The sequence below is a fragment of the Sycon ciliatum genome, chromosome 2 (assembly GCF_964019385.1).
Source record: "Sycon ciliatum chromosome 2, ocSycCili1.1, whole genome shotgun sequence".
Classification (NCBI taxonomy): Eukaryota; Metazoa; Porifera; class Calcarea; order Leucosolenida; family Sycettidae; genus Sycon; species Sycon ciliatum.
The window spans coordinates 2,520,347-2,538,063 of NC_088644.1; the positions used below are offsets into that span (position 1 = coordinate 2,520,347).

Below are 17,717 nucleotides of genomic sequence, written 5' to 3' on the forward strand. Positions count from 1 at the left end.
AGCAGTAATCAAACAAAGGAAGAACATAAGAGTGATAAATTTGTATTCGACAACCATGGTGTAGATGGGAGATGTGAGGAGAAATGCAGCCTATCGCGGAGCAGACTCGCTTTTCAATATAGGTTACGTGCGAATCCCAGGACAAGTGTTCATCAAGAAATATACCAAGGTGTTTGTGATATATTTCTTGATGAACACTTGTCCTGGGATTCGCACGTAACCTATATTGAAAAGCGAGTCTGCTCCGCGATAGGCTGCATTCTACTTCTTCAAACAAGCGAGATTCTCTTTGGTTCCACTTCACTGCACTCGATCGAGCGTCGACGCGTCCACGCGCGCGACACAACTTTTTACAAAACATTATTTTTCTCAAAAAAAAATGTTTTCACCCTAAGCCTGGTACATGGTCTTCGCAGAAGTAAAAAAAGTGGGCCATTTGAGTACAGTACATATTTGAGTATAATGCCACTTTTGCGGAAATGTAGTGTTATAATGCTAGCATAATGCTCGTTGCAAATCGCACACTATAATGCTACTGCTAGCATTATCCGCCCAGGCCTAGCTACAACAGCATTTTCCACAGCAGCCAACAACTATTCAGCCATTATTATTTTTAACACTATTTTAATACGAGTTCGTATTGTTGTCCCTCACGCGGACGTGCGACTAGTTGTTGGAGGTGACAGCGTTGTGAATAGCTATACTGGCTCTCAACGTCTGTGTTTTTACCTCTCGTCTTGATTCACCATTCCACAAACGTAACGTCGTTACTGTAGTATTAGAAGACTGTATTATTACTCTTTCATTCTCATGCCAAACATGACACAACAGCTAACTCATACTAAAACAAGAATGACCAAAAACTAGTGACCTGCACCACCGAAGCAGGAACCTAAAACTCTCCCACACACCAAGGAAAACAAGCCCCCTCTACGCCTACGGATCACGGACTACAATCCCGATCCTAGCCTAGCGGCAAATGATACATACTCAGTACAAGTCGATGACAAAAGCGGTGCCGGTGTTAGGTGACAGCTGCATACGAATGCATGAAAGGGGTCAGACAGTTCATGTATCATGTGTACCGGCAGTTGTAACTGGAGCCGACTGAAAGTCAATACATCAATAGCAGTGTTAGTCATACATGAAGCCCAAACTACAGAAAGTGTAGCAGTGGATACAAAGTAAGTTGCATACGACGGGTGTTGCTTGTCGCCAACGTCGCCTACGGGGGCAACATCCTCTCCCCAGTGACGATTTATCCGTCACTAACACAACGGACGTCTAGCACGCAGAGCTTGGCTACCGGCCGGCGGAACACACCAGTCTGGGCCTTGACATCTGCTACCCGCACCAGGCCGTCTCTGCCGGGGATAGGTCGCCGTCACTATCCCCTTCGGCCATGTGTTCCTCACTGCGTTGTCGTCGGCGATGACCACCACATCACCTACTTCCACCTTCTTCTCTGTTCTTCCGTGCCATTTGGTTTGCCGGGCTAGCGTTGGCAAGTATTCCTTAATCCAGCGGCGCCAGAAATGGTCTGCTAACACTTGCACGATGCGCCACTGCCGGCGCAGATGTAGGTCATCACCACTGAATACTCCGGGCACTGGTGCTGCTGCTGGCGTCCCTAGGAGGAAGTGGTTCAGCGTCAGGCTGTTGTCGTCAGTTGGGTCAGAGGACACATGTGTGAGCGGGCGGCTGTTGAGTATCGCCTCAACCTCTGTAAGTAGCGTGATGCGTGTATCCTCACGCGGAGCACGTTCCTTGAGCACGGCTCTCAGGGCGGTTTTCACAGACCTCACTAGTCGCTCCCACGCTCCCCCCATGTGCGGGGCTGCCGGAGGATTGAACTCCCACTTGATTCCTCTCGGTATGAGCTCAGCTGTGAGGCGTGTCTGGTCCAGCTGGTCCAACGATTCCTTGAGTTCTCTTGCTGCACCTCGTAGGTTGGTGCCGTTGTCCGAGTAGATGACTCCAGGGCATCCTCTGCGACTGATCAACCTACGAATTGCCATGATGGTACAGTCTGTTGTCAAGTCGTGTGACAGCTCCAGGTGTACAGCTCGGGTCGTAAGGCAGGTGAATATCACGCCGTACCGCTTCTCGTGACGTCGTCCGATAGTGACTGTCAGTGGCCCGAAATAGTCCATGCCGCAATGTGTGAACGGGCGGATGAACGTGGCAACGCGTGCGTCGGGAATCTGTCCCATCTGAGGTGGTGTTGGCTGCGCGCGTTCATTTTTACACTGCTGGCATACGGTCCAGGTACGGCGGACGGCTGTGCGTAGTTTCAAGACCCAATACGTCTGGCGGACGTCGTTTGCCACACTGTCCTGACCATGGTGTCCATGCCAGACATGGTACTGCTGAAGGAGCATCTGTGTGAATGGGTGCGACGGGTCCAGGATGACGGGCTCGGGCGTCAGTGGACTTCCGGGTGGTGCACTTCGAATTCGGCCATGCATTCTCACCACACCGTCGCTATCTAGCACAGGTGAGAGGTCTCGAAGTTTGCTGCTGCTGCTCACATTGCTGTGCTTCTGCAGGTCGCCAATTTCCTCCCGGAAGCTGTCTTGCTGTGCTTTCTTCCACCACAGCTTCTGGGCCTGCTGGTACTCCGATGGCAGCAACTCAGAGCAAGTGACTGTGGGCTTGCTTGATGCTTTCGCACGCAGGTTGTTGACGTATCTGACGATCCATGCTGTCGTTCTCATCAGCCGAATCCAGGATGAGAAGCGGCTGATATCTGGCAGGGCTAGCTGCGCTTCTTTGGTGACTACCGCAGTAAACTCTGCCTTCATCTCGGCTTGGTCGTCGCTGGTGGTAGTGTCTCGCCCAGGATTCTCTACTGGCCACTCAGACTCTGGCTTGGTCAGGAACTCAGGACCATGTGTCCAGATGTGCTGCGCTGCTGATGTCTCAGGTGGGGCTCTGGTTGCTGCATCTGCTGGGCTGCTGTGTGTCGGGACCCACCGCCATTGCGATACATCAGTGAGCTCCTCAATCTCTCCGATACGATGTGCTACGAATGGCTTGAATCGACGGGCGTCTGCTCGGATCCATCGTAGGACAGTCATAGAGTCACTCCAGAGCACGATGCGGTCGGTAGGTAGATCATGCTCTTTCCGGACGGTGTCGGCCATTCTGCTGGCCATCAGTGCAGCTTGCAGCTCCAGCCGCGGTATGGATACAGGTTTCAGTGGTGCAACTCGGGACTTGCCAAATACGAATGCGACTCTGGTGCTGTCGTCAGGTAGCGATAGCCTGAAGTAGGCAGCTGCGGCGAATGCCGACTCACTGGCGTCTCCGAACACGTGAAGCTCCAGGTCCTTTCTGTCCGCAATAGCCGTGCAGTAGCAACGCGGAATTGACCTGCTTCCGAGGTTGTGCACTCCCGTCCACCAGTCCGTCCATCTTTGGACGAGAGGTCCTGGTAGGGGCTCGTCCCATCCGACGCCTGTGCGCCAAATGTCTTGTAGCAGAATGCGAGCCGACGTGGTGTAGTAGGTGAAGAAACCAAGGGGGTCGAACACAGACATCAGCTTGCGTAGGACTTCACGTTTTGTCACTTCTGTTGTGCTGCTTTGCTCCAGTCTACGGCTAAGACTAAAGCCGAACGCGTCTTCTCGTGGCAACCACTTCAGACCGAGTGTCTTCTCCACTACAGTCTCGTTGTCGCTGCTAATAGTGACTACCGATGGTGAGCATATATCTGGGGGTACGGCAGCAAGAGCATCAGGTGAGTTGCTGACCCAGCCTCTGATGGAGAAGCCTCCGGCTTCCTGGATTTGACTCACTTCCTTGATCCGTTGGGCTGCTTCTTCTGCCGTCGGCGTCGAGTCGAAGTAGTCGTCCATGTAGTGCTTGTCATGGATTGCAGTGACCGCATCTGGCGCGCTGTGCCGGAATTCGTCTGCATTTCTTCGCATTACATACTGGGCTGATGCTGGCGAACATACAGCGCCGAATGTCATGGCTCTCATCTTGTAGACATCAGGTTCACGGTCTCTGTCACTGCCTCGCCAAAGGAACCGCTGTGCAGGCTGATCGTCAGGTCGGATGTGCACTTGGTGAAACATCTGTCGGATATCCCCTCCGAACCCCACGCGATGTTGTCTGAACTTGAACAGCACACTGGTGAGAGGGTTGAGATAGTCGGGGCCTGGCAGCAGGGCATCGTTGAGGCTGACCCCGTGGCTTGGCGCAGCTGCATCAAATACTAGGCGCAGCTTGCCTGGCTTGTTGGGGTTAGTCACTCCAAAATGTGGCAGGTACCACACTCTCTGAGAAGGCATCTGGAGCTGGGAGGGTGTGAGCTTGGTGGCGTATCCGTCGTCAATATACTGTGCAATCTTGGCGCAGTACGCTTCAGAGAATGCAGGGTTCCTGTCCATCTTGCGTTCAATGGACAGGAGGCGGCGCGTTGCTGACGTTTTACTCTCCGGTAGGCTTACGTCAGCGTCTCGCCACAGCAAGCCGGTCTCCCATCGTTCCCCGATACGTCTCGTGGTGGATTCCAGGATCTTTTCCGCCTTCGCTTCCTGTCGCGAGCGTATTTTCTCGCTGCGGACTTGTACACCGAAGAATTCTGTGGTGAAGTAGTGCTTCACCTGTTGGTGGAGACCGATATCCGTGTCCTCAGCACTGCCTCCTTCCGCTGTGTCAAGTCGGGCATGCAGTACCTGATCAGCGCCACCGAGTTGGCCGTGTATCGACCATCCCAGCTTGCACCGGCTCAGTGTGGGTGCGTTGGGTGGGCCCTCGATCGTCTCCCTGGGCAAGATAACATGGCAGTTGTCTTGCCCAATCAGCAAACGTGGCTTCTTTGTCGCGCTGAGCGGGATGTCTGCGCTGCTCACGTGTTGCCAACGCTGTCGCTGATGGTTGATGTCGACATGCTGGGCTGGTAGGTGCAGCTCACGCACAGTCCGGGCCGACAGCTGGAGGTCTCCGTCCTGACCGCTCACGGTGATTGTGACCTCCCTGGAGTCAAGATCTTGCTGGCACATATCGTTCGTCCATGCTAGCGTCAATGGCCTACATGGCCCTTCTGCGCCCACCTGCTTTGCGATGTCTGAATCCAGCAGGGTGACCGTTGATGCTTCATCCAGTAGTGCGGCCGTGTTCACCACACCTTTCGGTCCGCGGATTGCTACCGGCACTGTCCTCAGAACGACTCTGCTTTGCTGCTGGGCGCTAGCTAGGTTCGTGCGTTCGACATCGTCCTTCCTCTTTGGTGGGTGCAGCATCGGATGGTGAAGCCGGTCACAGCCATCCTTCTTACAGGGTGTACTGTCAGGGCACTCTCTAGTGCGGTGGCCCTGGCCAAGGCAGGTGAAGCATCGTCGTTCTGTCTTGACCCATCTCCAGCGTTCGTTGCTCGTCTTGCGTGCGAATTCTCGGCACTCAGCCACCTTGTGGCCTGCCCGTCCGCAGAAGTCGCACTTTCTCTCGCTGGCCACGAAGGCAGTCTGCCGCTGGCCGCTCTGTCGAGCAGTCGGTGGCGGCTTCATATTGCTGCCTGTTGACACACACTTTGCTGCCGTCGTGTCGATTCTCCGAACACAACAGAGCGCATCTGCTCTCTTTGCGAGCCACTCTGCCAGTGTTTTCATCGTCACTGGATCTTTGCACTCTGCTACGTGCTCTCCCCATTGACGGGTCAAGCTGCTCGGTAGTTTCTGCACGATCTCCTGGCGGAGCTGCGGGTTAGCTAAGTGGCCTGTGCTCTTGAGGAGCTCCATGGTCGACACCAAGTTGCTAACCGAGTTCGCCAAGTCAATAAGCTGCTCGAAGTCGTCGTCTCGCAACTTAGGCATGGTCTTGACCTGGGCAATCATGGACTGGACCACATGGTCCGGCTGGCCGAACCGCATCTGGAGAGTGTGCATCACTCGATCAATGTTGTCCGGTACGACGAGCATTGACTTCACACTGTCCAAAGCCTTTCCCTTCAAGGCTCTCTGCAGACGGGTCATATTCTCCTGGTTGGAGAAACCACACTCTGCAGTGGAGGCCGTAAACGTCCGGTTGAACATCGGCCATGCTGTCGGATCACCGTTGAAGGCCGGCAGGTCTTTTGTGGCTGATTGTCTAGCCATCATTCTCCGCAGGTCCTTGTCCGAGGTGTTCTGGTGGGCTGGAGTGGTCGCCCTTGGTGGCGTCAGCTTGTCCGACAATACCTGGGCCAGCTGTGACACTGCCGATGCAACAGCTGTCTGTATGCTGTCACCTGATGTGGCCTGCGTCTGCAGGCTAGCAGGTCCATCAGTACTTGCTGGTCGTTTCGGGGGTCCATCGTCACGGCACCCTGCTCCCGCGCTCTTGGACGAAGGTAGATCGCATGTGGGGGTGTCAGCACCGGCCGCACCACGTGGCTCACTTTGCGCTTTGGTCTGCAGCTCGCACCTTTCCCGGTTGGAAGGTGCCATGTCCACCTGCATGACTGCTAGTTGAGCTCTGGTCTCCTCCAGCTCGTACTCTAGATTCTGCACTTGGTCCTCCAGGTCGCATGACGTGCTGGTGAGCTGGCTGATGCGATGGTCTCTAGCTACCAAGTCACTTTGGAGACGGTCGTTGCTTGCTTCGGCCTTGGCAAGATCTCCCTCCAGGGACTTGATCACCTGCACCTGGTCAGCATGCCTCGCGTCTTCCTGGAAGATCCGCTGCTTCAGGGTTGCAATCGTCTGTTGCTGTAGCTGGAGTTCGTCTTTCAGTCGTCTTTTTTCTTCAAGCTCCACAGTGAGCTTGTCGTCATAGGCTCGCTCAATGGAGCCAGTGTTCTGTCGGCATAACTTCAGCTGCCCCTCCAACTCCTGGATCCTTATCTCCGCAGCACACAGAGGCTGCACAAGGCTGGTGGCTGGAATTACTGCTGGAGTAGCCGCGTCATGTGGGTCACTGTCCGTGTACCCCTGGGCTGGCATGACACTTTGAGTCACTTCGACCTCCTCGTGCTGTGGGTGCTGTTCTGCGTCTTGAGCAGATACTGGTTCTTCACCGTCCCTCACGAAGTAGTGTGACTCCTGCATGTCCATTGCCCTCTCGCTGTGGCCGTAGTCGAGCACGGGTGCTGCTGTGCCTCCGTTGTCGACCTCCTCGTCGGCCTGAATCGCCGCCAGGTCCGCGGCGAGCTGGAGATTGGAGAGTCTCTTCTCGCTTTCCAGCCTACGGCTTCTCGCCTCCTCTTCAAGTGCAGCCACACGCTGCGCTGCCACCAGCTCCGCTTTCCGCTTCCTGGCTTCAGCAGCACTGCTCGAAGAGCGTCGAGAAACACTCGAGAATCGGCTAAGTGTCGAGGAGGAGATACTTTCGGTTTCCTCCGCGACGCTGCCTGCGACAACGTTACTGATATTGTCGCTCCTGCTGCAACAAGTCGGCTTCACTTTCCGGCCTTTGGTCTCACGTTGAGATCGCCTGACCTGTTCACTGTGCCGCTTGTCGACGTCCATTATCTTTCCGTCCGGCTGGTTCGAATCCGGCTCGAAGGACCAATGTTTTTACCTCTCGTCTTGATTCACCATTCCACAAACGTAACGTCGTTACTGTAGTATTAGAAGACTGTATTATTACTCTTTCATTCTCATGCCAAACATGACACAACAGCTAACTCATACTAAAACAAGAATGACCAAAAACTAGTGACCTGCACCACCGAAGCAGGAACCTAAAACTCTCCCACACACCAAGGAAAACAAGCCCCCTCTACGCCTACGGATCACGGACTACAATCCCGATCCTAGCCTAGCGGCAAATGATACATACTCAGTACAAGTCGATGACAAAAGCGGTGCCGGTGTTAGGTGACAGCTGCATACGAATGCATGAAAGGGGTCAGACAGTTCATGTATCATGTGTACCGGCAGTTGTAACTGGAGCCGACTGAAAGTCAATACATCAATAGCAGTGTTAGTCATACATGAAGCCCAAACTACAGAAAGTGTAGCAGTGGATACAAAGTAAGTTGCATACGACGGGTGTTGCTTGTCGCCAACGTCGCCTACGGGGGCAACAGTCTGTTTAGCACCACTCCATGAGCGACTCTGACTCACGCTGCTACCTTGGGGCTTCACGAGGTGTCTGTCGCGCTGGAAACAAAGACATAAGTGTCTCTGTAAGTAGTTTGTATCCCTGGTGATGGTTTGGCCTGGAGTCAGTGGAGAGCAGATAAGTGGTGCTTTTCAGGCACAATCTTCCTCAGCCTACTCAAGCTCAACTGATGAGGGGTGAATTCCCCGAAACACTGTGTATTGAGCAGGGAGTGGGGCTTTCTTGCAGGTTTGCCGAGTGGAAGGTGCAACGTGCTCCTTGTGTGCTCCGGATGGGATGGCAGTCGTGAGTCAGTCAAGTGTCAAGTTCGGCAAGAAGCGTGTGTTCCTAGTTGGAACAATCAACTAACTTACTTCATGACTATTATCGCCGAAGTCACAACTTCTAAGTAAATAAAATAAATAAATAAAATAATACATCGCCTATACAGTATACTGCTGCATGTATTGACTCAGTGTGATTTTGAGCGCATTTTTAGCATTATGTATATGTTATCGCATGGTTGCAAGGGCCTTATGGCATATTATTGCCCCGAGAGGTTAGCCCGAGGGCCGTAGGCCCGAGGGCTAACCTCGAGGGGCAATAATATGCCATAAGGCCCGCAGCAACCATGCGATAACAAATTTATCACATGGCCCACAGAGCAGACCATTGGGCTGCTGTTGAAATTAGCCCAAATGCCAACACATTATGACCACAATGTATATTGATGTGCTATCATTATCAAAACAGGAAAAATGAAGATATTTCTCCTACACCCTAACAAAAAGTCTTCTACAGGCCATCAGAGAGTATACAGTACTGAAAGACGGAGACAGAAAAAAATGCCGGCACCACATCGTCATAGCAATAGACATGGCAACGACAATAAAATACAGCAGAATCATAATTTCAATTGAAAATTAAGAGTGCTACCACAAAGAGTTTCTTCATGTTTACATGTGTATCAGGAAGTTGTCAAATACAGTACTGCAACAAGTGCAAGTATTTGACGACTCCCTGGTGGTGTGTAATAGATGACTTGCACAAAGATCCGAGCCGCGAGTGAGACGGGGCAAGTGCACCCAGGCTACACTGCGGGCACCCTACAGAGTACAGAACGAGTACACCGTCCGTAGTGTACTTTTTTTGTCAGCATGAATGAACGGTGCACGGCATGTACATGATGTACATGTACATGATCAGTACCGTCACTGTCTTCAGAAGCTCATGAGTCATGTGCACTTGTAGGGTTAGTGGAAGTACATAACTGTATATTATGTGAAGAGAAGCCAGGCGTCCAAACCAACCCAAAATACTCTTGCCATATTTTTCGGTGAAACAGTTATAAAAAAATTGTCTTACTAAACAACAGTGAGCATAGAAGCAACCTCGATGCACCCAATAATATGGCATCCGGGAACAGCAAGTGTTGCACGAGGATCCCACGAACACGTCAAGTTCCATGCAACCCGCCGCCATCAAAAGAACGAAGGATAACTGTGCTAGCCTAGTTCATATTCAATGTAACGCTATTGGTACGGGATATAGGAGCCTGTTGGGAAGGCGTGGGCGAGCTGTTAAAATCTTGTACGGTTCGTACAGCACAACATACATGCAGCAGTTATTGCGACGGTTAACGTCGATGGACGAGAGTCATAAAGCACAGTCCATGGGGGTTGACGTTTCTGGGCTTCCTTTCCGAAAGTAAATTTTTATTTCTTCTCAAATAAAGCAGAATCATGCTGATTATACCAGTCTGTTATGAAGACAAGAAAGCAGCCATGGACATTGTGCCACACTAAAGGAACGACAGGTAAAAGATAAAGCACTTCATTTGAAAACTCAAGGACTATCCATAAATACAGCAAATGATAATCCTAGCCTGGTAATGTCCAACTCCGTCATGTGAGCCATTCGATGGGAAGCATAATGTTCGAAATGCTGAAATTTGAACAGTTGCAGTTGTGTTCGTCGCCACACAATGCCCCCGCCAGTTCACATTCGAAATGTAGCCATTTTTACGCTTGTGTCCCTGTACACGGCATGGAAGGCTGAACAGATTCAACTCTTCCATCGCTTCCTGGTCTGTACAGTAGTGCGGTTGCGTTCCCGTTACTGACACTCACATCCGTCTCCGCTAACCAGCATCATGAGCACTCCAATGGTTCCCGCCGCTCCTTCTGTATCGTCCCAGCGCGCCCCGTCAAGATGTGAATTACTATAGGCAACGGAGCCAGTGTATGATGAAGGCGAATGCACTGTTTGATGATGCTCCAACAAACCCTTTCACCGTTGTATGGAATTTGTAAGAAGAGTAGTGGCTCAACTGTAGGTCCAACGCAGAAGGTACCGCACAGCGCAGTTATGTTACGTCCACAATAATGAACATACTCAGCAGACTGTGATGTGTATCAGACACACTCTGGCATTATTTGTTCCACATTCTCCCAGGAGGAGATGAAATGTAGTTCAATCATGTCTTCAGTACATGGGGTACCGTTGCCTCGTTGCAACTAAACAGGTATGCAAGTTACTTTCCCATGAGACCCAGCCGGAGCCGCATCGTCGCCATTACCAGCTAATCATGAAGAGGTATAATATGACTTTCCACCACTCCCTGATTCAATCATAGTTTGCGAGCCTGCACCAAACTGCTTTCTCACTGGAGCCAGGCATCGGATACATATGGCTTCAGTAAGGTTTACAATGCTATGTCTCTGGCCTAGATCCAAGTCTAGATACAGCTGCTCAGAGTAAGGGCTGATGAAATGTTCATATCGGAACAAGTGAGACTTCAACAGTAGCTAGTACACATCAGGCCTGAGGACTTCGCAGCGTTTCTCCAGCACACTTGTTCTCTCCTTCAACTCAGATACTACTTAAAGTACTACTAAAGGCCATCTGGCTCTCATACTCAATCCTTCCACCCTTCATTTTCGTGGTTTAGGCTTCCACTCGTCACTCGGCAGGTTCCTGGCCTCTCCGCAGTCTGTCCTCAGGAGAGGGTCGATCTGGAGCTAGTGCAGCCGATTGAAAGGGAATCGAGTTCTTTCTCAGACGTCCACAAACTTTCGTTGTGCTTCACTTCGCTTCCACTGCGGGAAAGTAGTCACACTTCAGGACCACGACGTGCTTGTTGTTGCAGCCTACACCAATGATACTAAAATAATATTCCCTCATTTTTCTGCCTCCCGCCCGGCCGGCTCGGAAAGGAACGTATGGAACGGGAGCCTCAGTTCCATCTCTCGTCTGCTAGTTCATTCAGGAGCGCAGCAGCGCTTCGGCATGACGATACAAGTCGAATCAAAACAACTCTACTCTCTAGCCAAAAAAACTAGCTCAGCGTTCGTCAGGCAAAAAGCGAAACTTCGAAAGTCACGAACTCAAAAGGTGGGGAAGTCAGAGCTAGAGTCAGAAGGTCCACTTGCCCCGTCTCGAACCCAGACAATCTTTGTGCAAGTCATCTATTCTGAGCACAATTTTTCTTCTTTTTTTCAGCTCCAGATAGCTGTATTTTTCATTGCAAAACATTCCTGAATTGTTGTGTTTGTTGTTCAAGCAAAGGTGAGATGAGCCTGGTAAGAGTTTTGCGTGGCACATGAAGACCACACACAGGCAGTGACTTTGCGAGGATTTGAAAACGCACGACGCTGAGTTGAATTTGTGTTATTTCAAATAATTGTTTGTGATCACAGTACCACTTCGAGCAGAACTGAATCTTATCCACAAGCTTACCGACGGTCAGGCTGCCAACATGACTGAACAAATGATCCCTGCAAGCACCACACGGCAGACGTCCGAGGCCATGTCCATTGCCGGGATGTCCATCTCCATCTTCGTCTCAATCGGCTACACTGCGACTCGTCGTACAGTCCGTGCGCCAAGGCCCTTGAGAGACCGATTTTCATTTTCTCGCGGGAATCGTAGCCTCCAAGGCGCCGCACCTGCGGGCTTGTTTTCTGTTGATTTCGCCTATCTCCGAATGGTGAATATTTCAATGAAATTTGCTGCTTAGAGCCCTTCTAGTCTTGTCAGGAGACCTTTCCTACACTGGAGAGATGGCTCGGAGTGATGTAGACACCTATGGCCGTACCCTGGAAAATTATTTTGGAGCTTGCAGTTCGTGAGCAGCCACCAAGGACGAATGTCTCACTTTTGTAATTGCTGAAACGAGGAATATGGTCACCAATTTCACACCAGGTAAGGCATTTACCTATCGCGGACACTAAAGCCGCTTTGTGGGGTGATAGACCAAAGCTTTATCTTTCGAATGCACGAGAAATTAGAGTGATACCTATGTGCCCCACAATTGCACCCGAAATAAACCACGCACAGGCAATATTGTGATTTTATGAGAAGAGACAATTGAGCATGCTCTAAATCGTCATGACCTGTTGTGTTACTTTTCAAACACCACTCCGAGTGAGCATCTACCAATCCTTTATCAATTTTACAGGGACATTTGAGCTTAGGGGATAGAGGTGGGATATTTCACCAGCTGAAGTACTAGATTTTTTTCTGAATTTGTTGACTACTAGGCCATAGGTTGCATAGTGTAAATATGTCAGTATTATGTACATTATTGTGGTGAAATTCTGAGCATCTAATTATTATAGGCACAACAGCACTGGTGCACGCCCTCTCCTAGATCCTGCTCTCTGACTTTTTTCTTGCATTGCACGGCTCAAATTCGTCGAATGAAATGAAGGAGTAAATTTGTTGCTGCCAATTAACTGCATCAGTTCTGTTTTCCTCTGCTGTTCTTCTTTCAGTGTGGTGACTTCTGATCCATGAGGCGATGGCATGAAGTCAATAGTTTGCAGTATGTGCAATATGGGGCAGTCTCTCTGTCAATGGACCTGTGACAGCTGAAGCCCAGACGTTGCAGTTTGATGTCTATGGCCAGCAGCAATCTAATGTTGTTGCACCTTTCCTTCCACACACAGCAATGCGGAATATGTCATGGACAGACATCGCTAAACTGCCTCTTTTGAAGAAGCATCGCAATTCTTGTCTGCCAATAAACAACAGACTAGCCAGCTATAATTACAATTTGGAGGTCGGAGACGCGATCCCGTGAACGTATTGCGCCAACTGCAATGAAGAAGGCCTTAGTGATCTGGATTTATTACCATTCTCGTGTGGATAACTGTGGCGTTGTGATCCAAGTCATGCAGACTATAAAATGCCTTAGACGTGAGATAGTGAAGGTACTGCCGACAGCAAGCCAACAGTGGATATGAACCACGCCGCCAGCATCATTCTGCACACCAGGAGAATCCAATACATATAGCTGCCAACTCTGATGGTATAGACCCGATAACTTGTTTTCTTACTCTAAGATTGGTATACAATTATACATGTACTAGTGCAATCTCTATCCATAATATGCGTAATGCACTGTTTTTGTTTCCGGTGACTGGAGGTAGTTTATCATAGCACTGTTTTATGTCCTGGTTTTGTTGAAGATAAGCAATATCCAGTTAACTTGCTGGGTACCGTATCAGTCAACTCTTTCAGCATTTGGCTTTGTGTCAGGGGTGGTTGGCGGTGTCGCGGGTCATTCCACAGTCCGCAAAGTTGATGTTCTCGGCAACGGAGCGACCCAGTAGGCAATTGATCACCAATAAATATACTGTCATTGGTATCACGGTGCACCACAATGGCATAATTATGGTGTGAATATCATTATGTTATTCTGCAGCGAGTCCTTGTCGTGTAGCTTGCGAAAGTTATTGCATTCGGTCATTACGTGCATAATGCATAGTACTGTGTGTACACTCAAGTTTCAAGTCCAGTCCATTTTTTGGAAATATGGGCTGGACACTAACGAGGGCCTGGTGACGTGTTCATAGGGCTGAGTTATGCCAAATGGTGCCATTTGCTGGGAGTGAAAGCCTTGCCCCACGCCTGCACCCTAAAAAATGTTTCGAAAATACTCAAATTCGACGACGGCTGAGAATCTAGGAAGATGCCGGACCACAGCGAAACAAGTCATCTGGCTGAAACACGGAATACACCATTGCGTTGCCACGGCTAAGGGCAATTTTTAGGCTCACCACACAGGTAGCGAAATGCCAAAACAAACGAGCCATAGACACAAAACCATTTTCCAAAATTGTCCACCATTGAGAATGCGACTCAAAAAGTACCCGCAAACTGCCCAGTGCGGAAAATGAAAAGTCAACTTTTAGACGACTTTTTTGAATCTGGCGCACGGACTGCGTAGAGTCGTACAGTCTACAGAGTCGACTCGTCGTACGATCGTAGTCACGCGATCACTGAAATAAACTATTTTTTTGCGGGCAAATAAACAATTTTTTTGCGGGCAATATCGCATATTATTGCCCGCGGCGCGAAAGGTGCTGATTCGCTGGAGTACGGGCAACAATCACGTGCCATGTGATAAAAGCTATAATACTCTAGTACGTTGACTTTCAAAGTCATAGTAATAATAATTATTATTACTTATAAAAAGTAAAAAGGACCAAGGAACTACAGTAGGTATCGGTTATAGCGTGGGTGTTTGAAAAACGACATTTGATTCTTATTGCCGATATTTCTTACACGCGATAAATCACGTGTGACATATCATAATGCACATTATCATATGCACGTGTGACATATCATATGCGCGCATTGCGCGCACGTTTGGCATGTGGACACGGAGTCTACACCGTCATGATACACACGGATCAGACTCGCAGTCGTGCTAGGCGACTGCGGAGCAGCAGATACGAGAGAAGTCGGACGAAAGAGTCCGACTGGACAGAAAAAGGGATTTTCCAATGCTCCCTTGGACATAACTCGCTTTTTGTGTTGACTATTATTGTATTGAGTATGCACAGAGCACAGATGTTATTACTACAGGCGATACACTTTGCACTAATCTGGCATATGTTGCTGCACAAAATCCATTCTTAGGGCCGATATATTCTACTATGCGATAATACTGCTTGTAAGAATAAATATACACATAAAATATGTGTTATGATTATGAAAAAATGAGTGTTCATTCTTGTAGGCAGTATATTCTTGTATACGACCACACTATAACCGATACGCACTGTACAAGTAAGTTACACTATAATGTCCACTAACACCACCAGTTACTAAACAATCAGCTCATGCGATAACATGCGATCCTTGGCTCTCCATCCGAGTTCATTATTATTACTAGTATTGTATGTATGTATGTATAACTCATAATCACAAGGTGATCGTAGAGGCATTAATCAGCGAGAGAATTGTGAATGATGTCTCTGAATCCAACTCTATCGTGTGCTGCATGAGAGAGAGCATGCAAGGGAAGACCCGTCCAACTTTTAATGTTAGAAATCCATGATGTCGCGGGCCTTCCTCTCGGTCAAGATCCAGGAGTTGATCCTTGCAGGAAGGGCTTGGAGAAAACGTCATGTCTCGTAACATGGCCAAACCACATCAACGTAAATTTCTTGACTTCGTTCGCTAGCCGCATCCTTGCTCCGATGATGTCATTGATTTCTTCCAGGATAGATTGGTTGGTACGCCGGTCGTGGTATGTTACTCCTAAGAGTCGGCGGAAGCATTTCATCTCGAAGGATGAAATTCTTCTCATTGATGAGGCAGATAATGTCCAAGATTGGCATCCGTATAAAACAGTCGCTAGCACAATAGACCTAACAAAACGAAATTTAGTAGGCAAAGAAAGTGATGGCGATTTCCAAATGAATTGAAGCTCAATGATCTTTTGCTTCCCTAGTGCTAAGCGTCTTCTTATCTCCACATCGGACTTGCCATCCGACGTGATTACGGCACCTAAGTATTTAAACTGGGATACCTCTTCTATTCGCTCATTGCCTACTTGAATGAACCCCAGATCACCACCGCCCTCCGACGCTGCCATTGACTTGGTCTTGGGAGCATTGATCTGCATGCCTAGTCTTGTTGCACTCGTATCCACGCGCTCGGTCAGGTCCATCAGCTCTTCCACAGACGATGCGATTAGATCTATATCATCCGCAAAACGTAGGTTGGTCACGCACATGCCGCCGATACATACTGACCCATCAAACTCCTCCAAAGCGTCAGACATGATGTACTCCAGGAATACGTTGAACAGACAAGGCGAGAGTAAACAGCCCTGCCTGACACCCACTGACGTGGTGAACCAGTCGGTGATAGTGCCATTAGTGGATCCAACAACGATGGCAGCTTCAGTAGTAGCGTAAAGCGCTTCAATCAGGTCCACAATTCTTGCTTCGATGCCATGCGCTCTCATAATCTTGAATAGCGCTTTGTACCAAACCCTATCAAAGGCCTTACGGAAATCGATGAAGCAATGATACACAGCCTGCTGATGGTCACGGTACTTTTCAATTAACATTCTGAGGTTGAAGATTTGCTCCACTGTGCTTCTTCCCTTCCGGAACCCTGCTTGCTCGTCCGCCAGCAAACCCTCCACTTGCGGCTGCAGGCGCTTCAGCAAGATCCTCAGTAGCACTTACAAGATCCTCAGTAGCACTCAGTAGCACTTATTACTAGTAAAATGGCAATAAATAAGATAAATTGTGCACTCATACCAACAGCAAAAATGAAGAAAGTCAAGTTCCATAACGTTTTCTTGTGACTGTCATCAGTGGAACGCCGTCACATAAAAATGTAATAACTAAAACACACACTTATATACATGTAGCTAATATCATCTCATTTATCAATTTGAATGCCGACAATGTGGTAGTCGGTATGTTGGCAGGACGCTTCAACACTTGTCCGAACGCATCAAGCAGCACGTCCCATTATCATTGTTGTCCCAGGCTGCCAGGTTAAGGTGGGACTATGCCTTCGCGGACCGGCATCGGCAAACGGAACGTAACTTCAGTCTCCCTCATTGGAATTGCACAAAATTTTCTGTGCTTTCTTCTAACATATCACACCGCACTCTGAGCACATGCCAATGAACCAAACTGGTCACTCTATGTACAAATTAGAAATTCTTCGAAAAATCACGCATACTGAGCTCTAACCGCAAAATGAAGAAAACCATGTAGAGAAGAGAGGAACAAGTTGCAAAACACAATTGCTACTATATAACTTGAGGTGCTAAACCAAAGAAAGGATTGATCTGTTGACAAGGAGAAACACAGTACCCAGAGCAAGAGATATACAAATTCGCGCACATTGACAACGCCTCCTTCAATGAGGTAAAAACATCATAAAACTTGCAGTAATGCATGGAACAATTGGTTTAGCACCTAGCCAAACATGTCACAGAGTTCAGAATATATACATTGTGGGGTGTGCCATGCACTGGCATCCTGCAATCGTGGTTAGAAGCTGCGGAACACCCCTAAAATAGGACAAAAAAGGCACTCCAAATCTCAGCATTTCACAGCATGATGATGTATTAGTGACCACCTGCCACATAGGGAGTGCCTTCTATCTCTTCTGCTGCATCCTGTCCACCCTTCCTCAACCTCCTGCGCTTTTTCCTGGACAGCTTGATGTGCCCCAACTGCTTTCTGGCTGCACCTGACCTTCTCTTGGCATCCAACAGCACACTGGTGGAGGCGGTGTATTTGCCTACGGGTAGACCCATCTTGCAGAATAGCATCTCAATGCTTGCAGCACCATCGTTGAACCAGCTTGCTGCAATGTAGACTGCAGTTTCTACAGTCAGAGCGGAGCAGAAGCTTGTCTTGGGG

The 17,717-nt window shown here is 49.2% G+C and overlaps 1 protein-coding gene and 1 long non-coding RNA gene across 2 annotated transcripts; one reads left to right on the forward strand and one right to left on the reverse strand.

The window, feature by feature from the left end:
• Positions 1–1,268: 1,268 nt before the first annotated feature.
• Positions 1,269–7,454, reverse strand: LOC135811008 (uncharacterized). Its single transcript, XM_065324373.1, has one exon. The coding sequence runs from the start codon at positions 7,452–7,454 to the stop codon at positions 1,269–1,271; it is 6,186 nt and encodes a 2,061-aa protein (XP_065180445.1).
• Positions 7,455–11,537: 4,083 nt separating this feature from the next.
• LOC135810706 (uncharacterized) lies at positions 11,538–13,730 on the forward strand. The gene is made up of 2 exons (XR_010552335.1): positions 11,538–12,234; positions 12,807–13,730. It is a non-coding gene; the product is annotated as an uncharacterized LOC135810706 (long non-coding RNA).
• The last annotated feature ends 3,987 nt before the right edge of the window (positions 13,731–17,717 follow it).

What these genes read in the sequence shown, in the direction of transcription:
- LOC135811008 (XM_065324373.1), bottom strand. Translation starts at nt 7,454, where the DNA reads ATGGACGTCGACAAGCGGCACAGTGAACAGGTCAGGCGATCTCAACGT.